General features: G+C 44.7%; 1 protein-coding gene across 13 annotated transcripts in view; it reads right to left on the bottom strand.

Annotated features, from left to right (window-relative positions):
* Positions 1 to 17,567, bottom strand: part of UVRAG (UV radiation resistance associated) — a 110,595-nt gene that overhangs the window by 41,755 nt on the left and 51,273 nt on the right. For 8 of the 13 annotated variants that reach the window (XR_008203334.1, XR_008203336.1, XR_008203333.1 and 5 more), the window contains exon 14: positions 633 to 724. Coding sequence is in view for 5 of the 13 variants with exons in the window: in XM_052670753.1 (XP_052526713.1) it covers positions 633 to 724 (92 nt within the window). In the remaining 8 variants the exon portion in view is untranslated. Of the gene's footprint in view, positions 1 to 632; positions 725 to 3,596; positions 3,621 to 15,889; positions 15,964 to 17,567 lie in introns of those variants that run through there. The other 5 variants (XR_008203353.1, XR_008203342.1, XR_008203375.1 and 2 more) reach the window with 2 other exon arrangements.

Genomic DNA, 17,567 nt, shown 5'->3' with positions numbered 1-17,567 from the left:
AAATGGTCTTGTGAAGGATATCTCAGTGGTTTGAAGGAGAGTTGCTCAAGCGTTATGCTGAAACAGCTTCTGCAAGGCATGCCAGCCTTGTAACAGAGCAGACTGGTTTCTGTGACTTTCTGTATAGGGAATGGAGAGGATTCTGGATCCTCCTCAGCAAACCAGAGCAGAAGCAATTAGCATTTCTCTGGAAGGCTGCCCTGCCTTCAGTCACCAAATAACGGAGCTTCCCATTCAACAACGCTCAACACACAACAGCTATTTCCACAGCAGCGATTGTGCTCATCTTGGTGGTCCAGCTTTAATGATTCTGTGATTATAACTCACAGACTCCCATGCAGCTCACTTGTATTATATTCAAAGCAAATGGGAAAGCAGACGCTGGCCAGGCTTTTAAGATCTGTTCTGCTTAAGGTCTTCCATGCTCCTGGACTGCCACAGTATAGAAGGGCTGGCAGCAGTTGCACCTTACATACAACCTTAAAAGAATGATTAATTCACGCCCTCTTTGGTCAAAACATCGCATTTACAATAATACTTTCTCTCCCACACTCCTCCAAAAGTTAATTTTCTTTCTTTTTTTGTAGCATCCATCTCCTTTGAATCCCTAAAGAAAAAATAAAACTACTTACCATCTGACCATGAGCCCGAGTTCCATGAAATTTTTCAGGTTAGGAAGAGTTTGCCTTAGATCTGGAGTACTCAGCCCATGTTGATACCTAAGCTACAAAAAACAGGCAAAGATAAAATCAGTAAAGCTTTCCAAACCCCACATCCCGATGGATATCATCACGTGCTCCCTTAATCCAGCCAGTTTCCAAAGAAGCTGTAGGATAATCAAGCACTTCCAGGCCATCTATTACCTTGAAGGAAATATTCCATTTAATGCTCATAACCTCACATTAGCAAAACCCACCCAAGAACAGGGACAAACCCATCAGTCAGTACAACTGTTAAACCTCATTACACCCTTTCCGTTTCCTATCTGTAACAGGAGAGCAGCCTCACAGCTCAGTGCAAAGAGCCATCAGGTGGGCAGCCCAAATTTCAACACAATGTCCCACACATTCACCAGCTCCCAACGTTTAATTCCGTGCAAGAGCCATCCATCATCCTGAGCACATCAACGCATGCTGGAACCAGTAGTGGAATTATTACACTAATGTCAACTACTACAAACACATGCTGTCCAACAGCTGAACTGAATCTGTGTTCTTTTAATGGTTTATATCAACATTGAAGTGTTTTCATAATTGAAGTCAGCGTTCAGATACAGCACCACGTAGCTCAGAAACAGGTTCTAACATCAGCTTGCTTTAGCCCAAGCATTAACAGGCACAAACAGAAATCACGTTGGCTCCACACGAACTGCAAGTTGTTCTTACCCTCAGATTATCATACGAAGCACATACAGTATGTTCAAGGAACGTATAGACACATGAGGGATGTGATTTTGGGAGAACTATTGGTGACTGGGGGACGGTTGGACTGGATGATCTTGTAGGTCGTCTTCAACCTTGGTGATTCTAAATGTAACAGCCAATGCTGATCATTTCAAACTGCTCGTCTCTATGATATTCTATGATTTAAGAAGGCCCCAATATAAAAATGTCTTTCAAACGAGCAAGTGGAAGGGGAAAAGAGTCTTACAGATTTGAATCCCAAAACTTGCTCTGCGCAACCTCCCTGAGCTGGTTCTAATATGTGAAATAGCCCAAAATTCCAGTACCATTGGGAAAGGGTGTTGGGAGGAAGCAGCACCAACGTGACATGGAGCTGTCATAGGATGTCTTGGACTGGAAGAGATCTCAAGGATCACGAAGCTTCAGCACCTACAACAGGCAGGGCCACCAACCTCCCCATTTCACAGCAGCCCAGGCTGCCCAGGGCCCCATCCAACCTGGCCTTGAACACCTCCAGGGATGGACGGGGCATCACAGCCTCTCTGGGCAGCTGTTCCAGCACCTCACCACTCTCATAGCACAGAACTTCCCCCTGACATCCAACCTCAATCTTCCCTCCCTCAACTTCAATCCATTTCCCTTGTCCTGCTGTTATCTCCCCTTTCCAAGAGCTGACTCCCCTCCAGTTTGCAGGCTCCTTTCAGGTACTCAAAGCTGTCAGTGGGCATTATGTTCAAACCCTCCAGCACTTCCACCTCAGACACTCACAGACAGTGGCTGTCCCAGTTCAATACTCACAAAGCCAAGCGATGAAACACGGAACAATCCTACAAAGTTAATCTTATTGTATTTTTCGAGCTCCACACCTGTTTCTGCAATGCCTGAAAGCAGACCGCAGGAAAGCAACATCCAATGGGAAGGATTTCTGCCTCAAACCAAGAGCTCACGGAATCCTGCTCAAACAAAGCACCAAACAGGTTTTCCACAGGAAAACAAAACTCTCGAAACCAGGAATGATTCCTGTGCTCTTCTGTGTTGTAGAAAGAAAAACTGCTTTGGAAGAAACCCATCCCGAGCTCTGCGCTGTACAACAGGAGAGCATTTATTACGTGGTTTATTATTTCCATATGGACATGGCCGAGTCATATGGTGGGCTTGGGTTCATATTTTTCTGCTACACTGACAGAACCTGGATGAAGACAACCATACAATATAAATTGCTAAATGATCACCGCATTCTCCTGATGGGATTACAGTGGGTTTGGTTAACCGAAGAACCAGCCCGAGGCAAGAGGAAAAAATAAATTAATTAGAAGCATTACATTTGTTGCTCCTACCACAATTGGATTTTAATAGAACACTCGTTTTTACAGTCATCCTTAAATTCTAAGGTTTCATAGCATGAAAAGAACTGGATTAAAGGATCTTTCTAATCCCAGCAGCCAAGATCAGAGGAATGCATTGGAGCCGTGCTTGTTTCAAAGCACGGACAAAAAAAAATGTTGCTCTGGCTAAAAGCTTTGTGAGATTGCAAACAGGAGAGATGCACAGCAAGGAAAGGCAGGATGCGAGTTCTGGGAAGCCTCTAGAATAAACAGGATAGATTTTACTGTGTAAATTACATTCTGTTTGCAGGCAAACAAGAGCAGAAAAGCTGAACGTGAGCTGCCTCGCTCTCCTAAAACAGAGCTCTGTTTTCAGTTGTTGAATGTCACCATCCCACCTTGAGATAGCAAGGAACCAAGAGGAGATGGTTCCTTCAGCATGCAACAGACCCAGCCATCCAAAGCTGAACAAGTGCCCACAATTAGCATTCACTTCTTTGAATGGCTGCGTAGACCCTGCATATAAATCACTAATGATGCTCTAATTGCCATTTCCTGGCTTATATTTAGCTCCTACACACAGTTTCATGTTCTTCAGTGCTACGTGACTGAGCAAACACACGTAGTGGACATGGGCTGGGGAAGAACTGCACTGCAGACAGCAGGCACTTCAGAGAGTGGCCTGAAGCCTCCTTTCTGACCAGTTATTATCAACACTTATCCCACAGAAGGAAGAGATGCATCATACTTCACAAGCAGAGAGCTCAAGGAAGGAAATTAGGAAGTGAGACGTCTTAAATTATACAGAAATAACTTTTACACATCTCAAAATGAGACATTTTTGGAGCTTTCTTCCTTTGGCTTCTGAGATGACATCACTCCAGGTTGGTTACTAGAGATAAAAAGAAAGGAGTAAAACTGGTGAAAATCACAGATTGGTTTGGGTTGGAAGGGAGCTTTAAGATAATCTATTTCCAACCCCCTGCTATAGGCAGGAGGCACTTTTCTACAAGATCTTTGGAAACAAACCCAAATTCAACCCGTGGGATCCTTTCATTCAGAAGAGATCCCTACCCTCTAGAAGCTCCATGTGACAAACTGAAGTTCAGCATTGTGAAAAGCTTGAAAACTCAGATGAGGCCGGATTTATAACTGTTAGTCGGTAACTGCCCAGGGGCTGCTCTGTTCAAGACTCTGAGTTTTGGCTTGTCCTAAGATAATCCTAAAGGACACCTGTAAAAAAGAACCTAAAGAAATAAGAGATGAAGTTTAGATTGAAGTCGACTCCACCTCTGCAGAAGATCAGCCTGTCATACCAGTGGGTACCTGCTATGCTGCTGTGCTATTTATTCCAGCATTGTGAAGAACCATACATACAAGGTTCTCAGAGCAAAAGGTATTTTTGTCTTAAAATGTGTATTAAACTGCATAGATTCAGCTGCTGTCTTATACTCTCCATAACATAAGTGGCACAAGGACTGTTCCACTCCCTCAATTAAACTGGCTTAACAAGGAGCCACTCAGCTACCTTTCTATTGCTGTGCAATACCAGGCTGTATACCCAAAACCAAAATTAGGGCTTTTCCCACTAAGCAGCTGCCTCTTATAGAAAACAAGGCTGTTCTGAAGTTACGTGCAAAGAAGAACAGACTGTTTCCTACACTAATTCCTGTTAGAACACTTAATGATTAGCAGTATACAAGCAGATGTATTTACTTCCAACCAGAAACCACAGAGTATCTGCTCTAGAATACTCTTTGTTGGGAGCTCCAAATGACTCCAATTTTGAGCTCATCTGTTCATCATTTAGCATACCGCTTCCCCAGCCATATTTATCTTGTTCTAAGACACGTGGGAGCAGTCTTACAGCTCAGACTATGTTAATAAAGTTCAAAACGCCGGTCCCTTCAGTACTTGGTATGCAGAACAGCCAGTCTGCATCGAAACCTCCAGCATTTCTGCACTTCCTTTAGTCTCAGACGGTGAGACAGCAGGTCAACCCTGGAGTGTGCTCTCCTAGCACCATCTGCATCCATGCAACGGGGGGGAACCCAAGGCCCTCCTACACTGTGCACGTGCTATTTTCAATGACTCTCAGTTAAGTGAGGAAGGGCTTCCTCTTTTGATAGCATCAAGGAGTTTAAAAGGACATCTGCTCCGCAAATGTGAAGGCACACAAGCGAAAATAGAAGCAAGACTGTTCTCTCTCAATCAAGTTCACGGCGTTGGGAGGAAGCCAAGCATCTACAGAAGGTTTTCAGAGGTTGTCAAACGCTGGGACACGAATATAAAAAGCAAGTTTTAATAAAATGACATAGTTAATTGTTTTACAAGATCCTGGATGACTTTTCAGAGTATGAAAGAGCGCTGGCTGGGATTCAGATGACTAAGCACAGCAGTAATGAAAACAGAAAGCGTTGTTATAATGCCTGTTGCTATATAAACAACCTTGGGGGATCAGTGAAATAATGCCTGCTGCTATATAAACAGGTGTGTGTGTTTGTACCTTTTGGGGGAAATCATAAAATTGCAGATTATTTGCACTCTTAACGTGTCACTTGCCTTTGGTTCATTAAGCTTAGCTGGTTGTTCCATCTCTGAACTGCTATGCATGTTTACTGCAAAGCTAGTCTAGAGCTGCAATATTAGCGAAACACATCGTGGTATATCAGTGATATCACAGAAGTAAACACTTAAATGTAAAAAATCCAGATGAGTTTCAAAAGACTGTCAGGCAATATCGATCACAGCTTAGAAGTGAATCCAACCAAGGCTTCCCTGCCACCAAATTTCTTGGGAAGCTCTGTAATGATAGCAAATCTTCAAGATCTCCTCACCTCTGAATCATAGGATGGCTTGGACTGGCAGAGATCTCAAGGATCACGAAGCTTCAGCACCTACAACAGGCAGGGCCACCAACCTCCCCATTTCGGAGCAGCCCAGGCTGCCCAGGGCCCCATCCAACCTGGCCTTGAACACCTCCAGGGATGGACGGGGCATCACAGCCTCTCTGGGCAGCTGTTCCAGCACCTCACCACTCTCATAGCACAGAACTTCCCGCGACATCCAACCTCATTCTTCCCTCCTCCAACTCCAAACCATTTCCCCTTGTGCTGCTGTTATCTCCCCTTTCCAATGGGACTCCCTTCTGCTTTGAGAAGGAAAAAGAAGGTTGTCATTGGAAGTGACCCTCCTAGAAGTGCTCAGATACAGACCTATTTTCATGAAGTGACTTTATATTGATGTGCCAACACCTGCCTTCTCCTCCCAGATGAGTTTCAGAACTGCTCAGAAACCCATTCTGAAAAGCAGACGTTTCTTCTGCAATTCTTCTAAGAATACTAAACTCATAAGAGAAATAAGTTACATCAACAACCTTGAGAATCCATGCACCTTCATCAACCCACAGAGCACAAGCTTTTAAATTCAAACTGTCCTTAAGAAAGAAGAGAAAAAATAAAGGGCCTCCAGGAATATCACCTTGAACTCCCACAGATGTAGCACTAACAAACAAGGCATACAAACAGCAATCAAAGCAGTAAGAGGACAGCAGCTGTGCTTTATGCTGGCCCTTCAAAGGCTGCTTACAATCACACTTGGTTTTATAGCATGCTTACTCTGAAACAGGCTGATCACATCCCAGCCACGAGGCAGAGGCTGCTGTCAAGATACTCGCTTCTTCTCTTACTTTTATCTGTAACAGTGGCATGTAATCATCAAGATCACAGAATCATTAAGGTTGGAAAAGAATCCTAAGATCCCCAAGTCCACCTCCAACCCATCCCACCCTCAGCGCCTCATTCCCTGCTTTCTCTGATTTACCTTAGAATCACATTAACCTGCTGCTTCTTCCCTTCCCATCCACCAAGTTCTGACCACTGCCTGAGCGCAGAAGCGAAACACGGATGCTGAGCAAGCTGTTAGGTGGAATTCTTCTAATTTTTAAAGCTGAAGGCTGATAATAGGCAATATTTAACACTGGATTCTGGTTTCACAGCAATAGTGTTTATTGGAGACAGACCACAAGAAAATAAGGAAATAGGAGTACGTGTTCGAGTGCATGCAGAACGCACTGTAGAACTAAAACATCTCGATGAGCCAAAAGTTGTGTTTCCTCCTGCATTCCCTTGCTCATATTAGCAAAGCCCTTCCTGACAGTAAACACAATACCTCTCCAGAGAGGTCTTGAGCATTAAGCCTTCATGGTTCAAGTCTGGTGTCCCAGTAAGGATATGGGAAACCACAGTCAAAGGGGGAAACAGCCGCTTACATAAGTGAACCATGCCCGTAAAACGTGGTGGCCGTTGTAAATTTGGTGGGCTTGTTATAAAAACAACAGACACGGCCCCCCTTGCCCATAAAGGTGCCTCTCATACACCATGACCATTTACAGAAACAACATGAAGGAAAAAAAAAGGCAATTTAGAAGATAGAGCAGTTACTGGCCTCAGAAAAGCTTCCCCCTTCACCAGTGAAGCACTCCAATAACTAAAACCACGTTTGCTGTTCAGCTGTAGTCTCGCTGCATTACAGCCTGAAGAAATGAAACTACGCAGCATAACCTCTCCAGGTTCAGGTCAGAACTTCTTAAAACACCCCGGTATCACAAAGTGATGTTGATTGGATTAGGAGATGTGGGCACGGATTTCCTATGACTTCATGCAGGCTGAACGCCTGCATAAAAATCATTACGTCAGGGGCAGAACGAAAGGTCAGACATGAAAAGCCAAGAGAAAGGTAAATCATGCTCTGCACCTACACCTGAAACACATTGTTTGCTTTACACCTTCAGCTCCCCAGGTGTGATACTGCACTGCATGAGAATGTCTTAAGTTTGCTTTTTCACCTACAGGCACCAAAAGGGCAATAGCTCTGGGACTGCATGGATATGCCAGAGAAATCACCTACCTTACTCAGGCTGGAAAACAGAGTGACCACAAGCTGAAAGGCTGTATGGGCTCAACCAGGGCGACTGCAGCAGTGCAGAGGATGGCTGAGCATCTGCACAAGCCTGTGAACAGCTCAGACAACAACGAGGTTTGCCCTTGTTTGGAGCCAAACAACTTTTTGAAAACGTTGAAGAAATCACAGAACGGCCTGGGTTGCAAAGGAGCACAGAGCTCATCCAGCTCCAACCTGTTCCTGCTGTGTGCAGGTCACCAACCAGCAGCCCAGGCTGCCCAGAGCCACATCCAGCCTGGCCTTCAATGCCTGCAGGTTTGGGGCATCCACAGCCTCCTTGGGCAACCTGTGCCAGTGCCTCACCACCCTCTGGCTGAAAAAAGGAATAGGACATAAATGTGCACGTGGTATTAGCTTTATGCTGTAATAAATCCATTCCACAAGCATTAACAGGCAGTTTTCTCATTTGGCATTGGGTCATTTTACTCTGTACCTTAAGATGCTGCAGGAAAGGAACCTGGAGAATTAGTTGTATGTGTATGAACAACAGGCTCCATGAAGCGGCATGCATGCAGTGACAGAAGAGTAGATCTCTAGCACAAACTCTTACCTCTCCTGTGCTGTTCTAGAAAAGCCTTTTGTAAAAGAAAAGCAAAACAGAGTTTTCAACAGTTTATCTAAAGCATTGATTCAAACCTGTGGGATCTGTTCCTTGAAGTGAAAGCATTCTTGTTTCCAGAAAGCATTACTCAAAGAGCAACAGACTCCATAGAAAAGCAAGTGAGCCCATCCCAGAGATCCAACACATCACCTTTGGGGATTCTCAGCTTCCTGTCCCACATTTCACCAAAGCTGAACTGCTTCCCAGAGGACCATTCCACGATTTTCAGGTGTAACATCAGTAGGTAAACCTGTGCAGGACTTGTTTCCTTTCAGAACAACGCATCCCTTCCACAAAGGATGAGGACAAATGGCTTTAAGTCACACCAACACTGAAAATCAATTCTTATAGGATGTGGTATATTTTAAATGTAAAAGCTGAGGTCGAGGTCATTAAATCAGCATCTATTGAGCAACAACCTTCCAAAGAACAACTAGGAGCTTATATTTATTAGATTGAAACAGGGTTTGCTTTGTTGGAGCATATAAACAGGAGGGGGAATGGCTGTTTGTGAGGGTGGATGGTGATAGGACTAGGGGGAATGGTTTTTAAACTGAGATGGGGGGGTTTAGGCTGGATATGAGGAGGAAGTTTTTGAGCCAGAGGGTGGTGAGGCACTGGCACAGGTTGCCCAAGGAGGCTGTGGATGCCCCAAACCTGCAGGCATTCAAGGCCAGGCTGGATGTGGCTCTGGGCAGCCTGGGCTGCTGGTTGGTGACCTGCACACAGCAGGAACAGGTTGGAGCTGGATGAGCTCTGTGCTCCTTTGCAACCCAGGCCGTTCTGTGATTCTGCATTTTGTTTTTCTGTTAACACAATATTAACTCAAAGGATATTTGCATGAATTATGCACCAGGTCAGCAGAGAAAGGTGCAATATTCCATTTGGTATTTCGTGTCTCTTGAAAAAGAAATCCTCTCAAGGCCTGGATTTCTAAGCATTCTGGACTGGTCAAAAATGATACAAGCCAACAGACATCAGACACACTTATTCCTTTTGTCAGAGAACGACTCGCTCTGAACTTCAACCACAGTATACACCAAAGCTGAAAGGCACTTATGGATGATTAAGCAGCTGTCATACCTAAAGCTTTCAAAACAGGATTTGTGCCCTGATGTGCCAAATCCTATCCAGAAGAGTAAGAGCCTGCCTTACAGAGGACAAAGCATTCATACTGAGCAGCAAGAGAACACAGGGTGTGGGTGGATGAGGAAATGAAAACAGAAAAAAAGAAGGCTCACACTGCTTGTCACTTGCTTGCTAATGATAGTTGACAGCAATTTTTGCCCAGAGAGGCTGTGATGCCCCGTCCACCCCTGGAGGTGTCCAAGGCCAAGTTGGATGGAGCCCTGGGCAGCCTGAGCTGGTACTAAATGTGGAGGTTGGCGGCCCTGCCTGCACTGGGGGGTTGGAGCTTCGAGATTCTTCAGGTCTCTTCCAGCCCAAGCCATTCTATGATTCTATGATATATGATTTTATTTGTTAAAGATGTCCAAGTGACAGGAATGGATTTAGTGCCTCTGTGCCTTAGCATGAGTTGTTTTTTCTCATTAAGAGATAGATGGCAACAGGGCAGAAAGTGAGGAGGCTCCCAAAGGAAAGGACAGGCTCACAAATGAAGTCCATGAGTTCCACAGGTGCTAATGCTTTGTATCTGAAAGTCAAGCCCTGCCTCCAGAGCACACACCTTACTCATTAGGAAACATTACAGACTCTTTCTTACTCTAATACACTGTGCCATGGCTTGATACTTCCCACTTTCCCATCTCTTCCAATTGCAGAAAGCAATCCCTATATAAACTACAAAGCAGTTTAAGTTGGCAACGGCCTTCATGTGTGTCATCTTAACTGTATCAGGACTCCCTTTTCCTTCTGATTACTGAATCTTGGTTCCACTTTAAACACATACTCACTGTTTTAAAAACTTACTCAGCAGGCTGAAGAGTTAACATGCAGGGACGATGATGACAGCTGTGCAGCACACCAGTGATCCAACACACAGAGCACTGCTGGCAATGGGCTGGTCCCCAAAATTCAGTTGGGAAAGTGCCTGTTGGCTCAGCAGGGGGTACCAGCCCCACCATTCCACCCAACCTCATCATCCTGTACAAGCAGAGCAAGAAACAGAGCCTCCAGCACAGCAGGTGATGTGATCAGGGCAAGCTGGTGAGCCGAGGGGCTGCTCATCCTTCACTGATCAATGCAGACTGCCTCCAGGCAAGGACAGGCAGGCTGCCATCTGAATGAAAGGGTGACTGCAGTTACAGCTAAGCCAGTCTCATTTCAACCTATTTTATCTTGGCATGGGCGATAGGAAAGGAAAAAAAAGAAAGCTTTCCAACCAGTTTGCAAAAAAACACATGTAAATTCCCCAGTTCTAAATGATCTGGCTGGGTATCAGCCCGTTGCTGCCCTAGGAGACTTTCAGGAATGAGACCTCTCCTAAAAGCTTTTGGCTCCGTGCAGCTGGAGAGGGTACTTGTGGTTTTTCAGGTGCAGTCCCTTCCTCCTTAGCATTCAAATGAATGCTTGGCACTTGACAAGATGAGGACTCTGCTCTGGATTCAACCTGTGCTCTTTCAGGAACACTTTTCCCTACGCAGTTAAATTGGCCACAGATTCAGACAGTGGATTCTTTCTCAACCGTAGGTTTTATGATCTGAGGATAGGGGCCTCGTAAAAGATGTAGTATGCAAGTCACAGTATTCTGCACTCTAAGGGTCATAAGCACTGCATCCACACCGATACCCACGCAACTCTTTAAGACACTTCTGCTCAGCAGTGTTTATTGCCAAAACAAATTTCTGCTCCTAACATTTCTGCTGTTCAACTTCCCATGGAAAAGTTTAATAGCTTCTATTATGAAACTGATTTTCTCCCATGTTAGATAGGCTAACAGAGCCAGCAGCTAGGCACCTTGCCTCGTTTAATCTGTAAGAGCTGATTTTCAGTGCAGTTTCTTACATATGGCGCTAGCAGGAAGGCATTCAACTTTTATTTCATGCAGCTATTAGAAAGACAACACTTTGACTGCCACTAAATACATCAAGACAAACTCTGCTTTTCTTCCATGCCTCTGGGAATGTTATTATGTTATTTAGACAAGCTACACAAACAACATCCCCAGGAGAGCAGGAATAGCTGTGCAAACTTCTCTACCAAATCACACAATACCTGCAAACGTTGCCTGCCACCAAGTGGACGCGGTGGCTCTGGACACACAGAAGGAAGATTGAGACAAGGTTCCTCGCTTGGATCTCCAGTGCTGTGATGTGAAAATAAACAAATTTCCTTGGGAGAACTGACAAAAGATTGGCCCTGCAATTTTTTTTTTTCTTCTCAAATAGAGAAGTTCAGATGTTGTTAATGATTGTCAGATGAAAGCAGAACTATTTGTTGGCCAGGGCTCAGCAAATCATGCCAATGTGAACAGACATATCAGACTAACATCACTCAGTTGTCATCAGACAAAAATCAAGACTGGATCAGAAGGGAAGCCTGGCCTCGTGGGGTGGTGCTGACCAAATATTCAACACGATCAGAAAAAAAACCCCTTAGCTCATGCAGTGCAATGAATTAAAGAGATTTCACAAAACCTGTGGATGTGATGTCTGGGAAGGGACGTTCTGACTGCAGCAGTGACGAGCCAGGATAAGACAGGACTCATTCACTTCTCTCCTTAGCCCTAGGGAAGCAAAGAGCTGTAGAACAGCCCAGCTTCATCTGGTTTGTTTTGCAAGTCTGCCTTCAACAGCCAGCAGCTGAGGCAAGGACAGAACATCATTTCAAGGGCATGGCCACTGAAGGCAGATAGAGGTAGCAACCAAGATTAAAGCAGCAGCAAGGCTTAAATGGGAGCCTTCAGTTCTATATGGAAGCTGGACTCAGGAGTTGATTTGTCTCTTGATCTTCCAGAGTTCTTACCTGGAGTCTCTCTCCTTTAACAACAGAATGAAATAAGAAATAATTTGATGCTTGGAGTTGCAAGAAAATTCACTGACCTGCTGACAATTCATTGAGCTGCTGACAAGAGGATAACTGCAGTAAATCCCCTTCCAACCAGGTCCAGAAGAATCTAGCTTCATCACTCCAAAGTATTCACTTCCTCTCCAAGCAATCTTGCAACTGGATGAGGAATAACATGTCTGGAATGGATCGTGCTAGAGACAAGCTCTTGAATTGGTAGTTTCATGAACAAGATGGTAACTCGCACTCTCTTCAATAGTATACGTATGAGTTGGAAGTAACAAACAGGGAAGAAGCCACGTAACATCTTCCACACAATTTAGCATCAGCTTTTCTCCAGCAGTAACATTACGTGTTCTCAATAAGGATTCATCTCCCACCTCGAAAGGTGGGCCTAGGAGAATCTAATGAGGTTCAACACAGCAAAGTGCCAGGTTTGGCACTTGGGCTGAAGGAATCCCACGCATCCATAGAGACTGAAGGAGCAGTGCTTGAGAAGGACCTAGAGAGAAGGACCTGCAGAGAACGACCTGGGGGTCCTGGTAGATGAAAAATGGAACATGAGCCAGCAGCGAGCTCCTGCAGCTCAGAAAGCAAATGGCATCCTGGGCTCCATCAGCAGAGGGGTGGCCAGCAGGGACAGGGAGGTGATCGTCCCCCTCTACTCTGCTCTTGGCTCCATCTGCAGTACTGTGCCCAGGTCTGGAGTCCCCAGCACAAGAGAGACAGGGAGCTGTTGGAGAGGGGCCAGAGGAGCCACAGAGATGATTGGGGGCTGCAGCACCTCCCTACAAAGACAGGCTGAGGGAGCTGGGCTTGTTCAGTCTGGAGAAAAGAAGGCTGCAGGGTGACCTCAGTGCAGCCTGCAGAACCTAAAGGGAGCCTACAGACAGGAGGGGAGTCAGCTCTTGGAAAGGGGAGATAACAGCAGGACAAGGGGAAATGGTTTGGAGTTGAAGGAGGGAAGAATGAGGCTGGATGTCAGGGGAAGTTCTGTGCTATGAGAGTGGTGAGGTGCTGGAACAGCTGCCCAGAGAGGCTGTGATGCCCCATCCATCCCTGGAGGTGTTCAAGGCCAGGTTGGATGGGGCCCTGGGCAGCCTGGGCTGCTGTGAAATGGGGAGGTTGGTGGCCCTGCCTGCAGCAGGGAGGTTGGAGCTTCACGATCCTTGAGGTTCCTTCCAACCCAACCCATGATTCTGTGATCTGAAGAGGGATGGGTTGTCACTGAAATCACGGCAGAATCATCTCTTCATACATAACAAAGAGCCTCCAAAGTCAACCTGAGCAACCAAGGCTGCAGGAATGAAAGGAAACAGAAGGGCTGCCAGCAAGCAGCAATAAAGCTTCTCTCTTCCAACAGGCCTGAGATTTCCAAGTCAAGCATTACACTCATACCCCACACTCTATGATTAAAAGATAAACATAAAAGATAAAAGAGCGAAATCCTGGAGCACCAAGACCACTGCTGAAGGTCTTACAAGAGCTCAGCTGATCACAGCCCACAGCCAAGCTGACCATGCCCTAAGATAAGAACCCTCTTTGGGAGATGCTACCTTGCCCATGTTGTGTGGTGCTGAGCACAAAAAAAATCTCAACTCTGAGCTACTACCATTTATCCACTCAACAGAACCATTTTCATGGCATGAAATCCCGTGTGAAAGACCAATGCAAAAGTTGATATCGTTGCCATATTAAAGCTTTACATTCTTCTGATACTCCACAGACACTGAAAACACAGCTGGCCCCACAAGCTCTGTTGCTGCTATCTCCTGGTATCTAATGCTTATGAAATTCATTTTATCAACCCACGGAATTCACTGCCATCTTCAGCAACTTTATTCTGTTTCACCTCTGACCGTGCTCAGGAACGGCAGTGATCTCCATTTGTTGACATTAATAGGTATAACTCATTAATTTCCCTTTGAAAAAAAAAAATGCTTGGGCATGTTCATTACCAAAGAGCTGAAATCACAACTGGAAGTTTATGGGCTTACCTACTATTATCCCACATAAAAAACTACTCTGACCATCGTGAAGGCTTCAGTATTACAAACAGAAAATAGAGGGACTGAATTTGTGCTTGCATACAGATGGAAGTTATTATGAACTCTCAGAATTAACACACATTGTTTTGACTTTGGAATGTAACAGCAAAGCAAGTTTCTCCAAATAAATGCTCTACCGAGCTAATGCTGGGCTGCTTCTAATTCCAGCTGAATTCTCCTGAGTGCAAGATGTGGTTTTCATTGTTATTATCCTGCTGTTTCACAAAACAGTACCACTTTATCTCTAGAAGAGAGTTTGCATTTCAGTAATTTTTGTTAATATCAACCCAGCCTCACTTCTTCCCCACTCACATTTCGCCTTGCCCTGAGAATTCCAGATAATTACGAAAGGAAAGAAGAAAAACACAACAAAACCATACACAAGGAAGCTTCCATGAAACTGCAAGAAGCCATTTGCATCAGTGCAGGTTTTTCCGAGCTTTTTGTTTCTCACCTACATGATCAGGATTCACACGAGGCACTCAGTGAGGATGGAGACCTGAGCTCTTCCTTTCACACTATAGCAGGGTCAGCCACGCTCTGACATCACACAGCAGCCAGGGAGTAAAGCAATGGATGGATCCGCGTTAACTCATGACAGAGCACTCACAGGACTTGTTTCCTCAACCCCTTTGGGCCTTCAGAGGATTCTCTCACAGGCTGTGATGGTCTGGAGACCACCTCTCCCTACCCATTCCATCTTTTTGGCGTCTATTCTCTTCAAAGTAAGCGTATCTGGAAGCTGTTCCCAAAGCATCCTTAAGATATTCAAAGAGCAACTTAAACTCCGGTAAGTTACGCTGAGAGCTACCTACGTTCACGTTCTCTTGGAGGCTGATTCCAACAGTCTCAGGGTTTAGATCAAGCCCTGAACACAGAACTCTTGTATTTCCATATATTATCTACCTGCTCTGCTAGATTGTTCACACAGCTTTCAAGGCGGTATTTCCTCTTGGCAGAACCATAGAAAGCTGCAATAGCTGACAAAGAACATCAAAGAAGAGGTGACTGAAACGATTTATATAGACTTCAGTAACACTTTCATGATTAAATTAGTAGTAGAAGCCCCCCCCCCCAAGATTTCTGATTTGCTTTTATTATGTTTTTATAGTCAGCAATGTACAACCTCAACCAGGAACGCGTGAACCACTGGTGTAGAACAAAACCACTTCACACAGTTCGGCCAGCGACTACCCTGCTTTGCACCAGTGATCTCATGCAAGTTGGGAAACATTTTTCAACTCAAATACATCCTTCAAGTCTTCATTTACTTTTATGAGTTTAAAAACACGCCTGTGATTTTGGAAGTCAGCTACAAGGAAGGGAACGGGAATGAGTGACCGTGAGTTCAACAGTTCACAGTCCTTTGGAAACAGGACAAGAATAAAATCAGAGTGAGTGATTTCAGCAGGCCCAACTCTGACAAGTCAAATAGAAAAAGAACAGGAAAAGTAGTGAAGTGGTGACAGTTCCTATTAAAATAAGAAAAAAGATACTACAGGCACAAGTGCCAACCAACCCAGACTGCAGGAAATGGAAACTCTACCAACTTGGGCTCAACAAAGAGTTCAGCATTTCACCTACCGAAGCAGCACAGAGTAGCTGTTGCCACACGACCCAATGGCCAACTTCAGAATCATGCAGGAAAACACACGAGGCTGAAAAATGAAAGCAAGCAGCATTGCCACTCGCAAGCTACAGAATGAAGTAATGAATGTATGAAGAACAGATTAAGGAAAACGTGGATTTGATACTAATGGAGAGAGAAAGCTACCAATCATTTGAAGGAAAGGGAGTATTTAATCCATTTTTTCACTCCTGTCTTCCCTGCGAAAGCGTGAACAGATGGTTGCCATTACTAATGCCAGCAACAAAGAGTCACAGTCTAAGTTATATTAACAGCTTGATTAAGTGAATTTCCAAGATTAGCAGGATTTGATTAACTTCATCTTAAGCTATTTTAGCCTTTAAGTAATTTCAGAGCCATTGGAGGTTATCTTCCAAAATACACGAAGTATGGGCAAGATACCAGAAGTCTGGAAAATGGTAAATACAATCCAAGCCTAAAAAACCCTCCAAACAATAGGATCCAGAAGCGTTACTCTAATTCAAAGGTAGGGAGGGTTGGAAGAGAGAGTTGGGAGGAGAAACCCAAACCAAACAAACAGAAATTAAGGATAAAAATGATTTTTCAGGCATCAAGTCAGTTCCTATTTCAAGTCCCACAAACATGTTGGAACTGAGCTGTCGTGTTTCTGCTTGAATTTAAATACATTATTTTGTCACTTCGTGGTACACAAGTGACTGGGGAAATGGAACACTGGCAAAGCACCCTACAGAATGAATCCAGAGCAAGAACTCTTTGAGTGTAATTAACAGTTCACTGCCAAAAGTGGAAGTGGCAATAACGAAGCAGGGCTACATGTGGATCTATGCTTCATCCCAGCTCCACTCAGTATTTCCATCCAGAGACCTAGATGAACAGAGAACAGGCTCACACACAAATAGCACGAAGCTGAGACTGAGTTCTCACCATTTACTTCCCAATCTCCTACGTCATGCCACCATTTCTGAGAATCAAAGAGGTGCAGCCTTAAGGCTACAGCCTGGGGTACCCTAATATGCCATTTAAAGGAGTCATCTGCACACAGAATGGTGTACAGAAGGGACTGAGCCCTGTGCTGAAGGACAAATTTCACTGTTATTCTGATGAGGGTACAAACCTTATAAGGAGCTTAACAAAAACTGCAAAGACTTGCAAAGATTTCTCCCTTACTCAATGCTTTGATGGCAACAGCTCAACACAGCACCCAGCTTTGGGAACGGAGCTTCAAGAAGGATGCAGATCAGATGGAGAACAGCAGGCAACAAGAATGCTCCAACCTTAAGAGCTGCGATCCAAAGACGACACTCAGACAAGGAGAAGTTGTCTTTCAATGCATAACAGCTTGCATATAAAGCAAATTAATGAACAGATTATGAAAATCAGAGGCTACGTGGTTTAAAGAATCAAGACAGACGAGATGTCAGGGAAGCTTTTAACAGCCAAGACAGAAAAGAACAGGGACAGACTGATCGATCCCAGGCTATCTTTCAGGACATGGTCTGTAATCAACTAAGCAGAGATGCACAGATCCTGCTTTAGGACCATGCACCAACCTGAATGGCCCCACAGGTCCCTTTGGGATCAGCTTCTGCTTTTTGAACACTGTCTGAATTCCATACCAAGCGTGTGGCAGCAGGTATCAATGCCATCTCCAAT

This window comes from Tympanuchus pallidicinctus, unplaced genomic scaffold (genome assembly GCF_026119805.1).
Source record: "Tympanuchus pallidicinctus isolate F22 unplaced genomic scaffold, pur_lepc_1.0 scaffold11, whole genome shotgun sequence".
NCBI lineage: Eukaryota > Metazoa > Chordata > Aves > Galliformes > Phasianidae > Tympanuchus > Tympanuchus pallidicinctus.
Note: the sequence above shows the minus strand (reverse complement) of the source record. Positions and strands in the feature narration are given on the sequence as shown.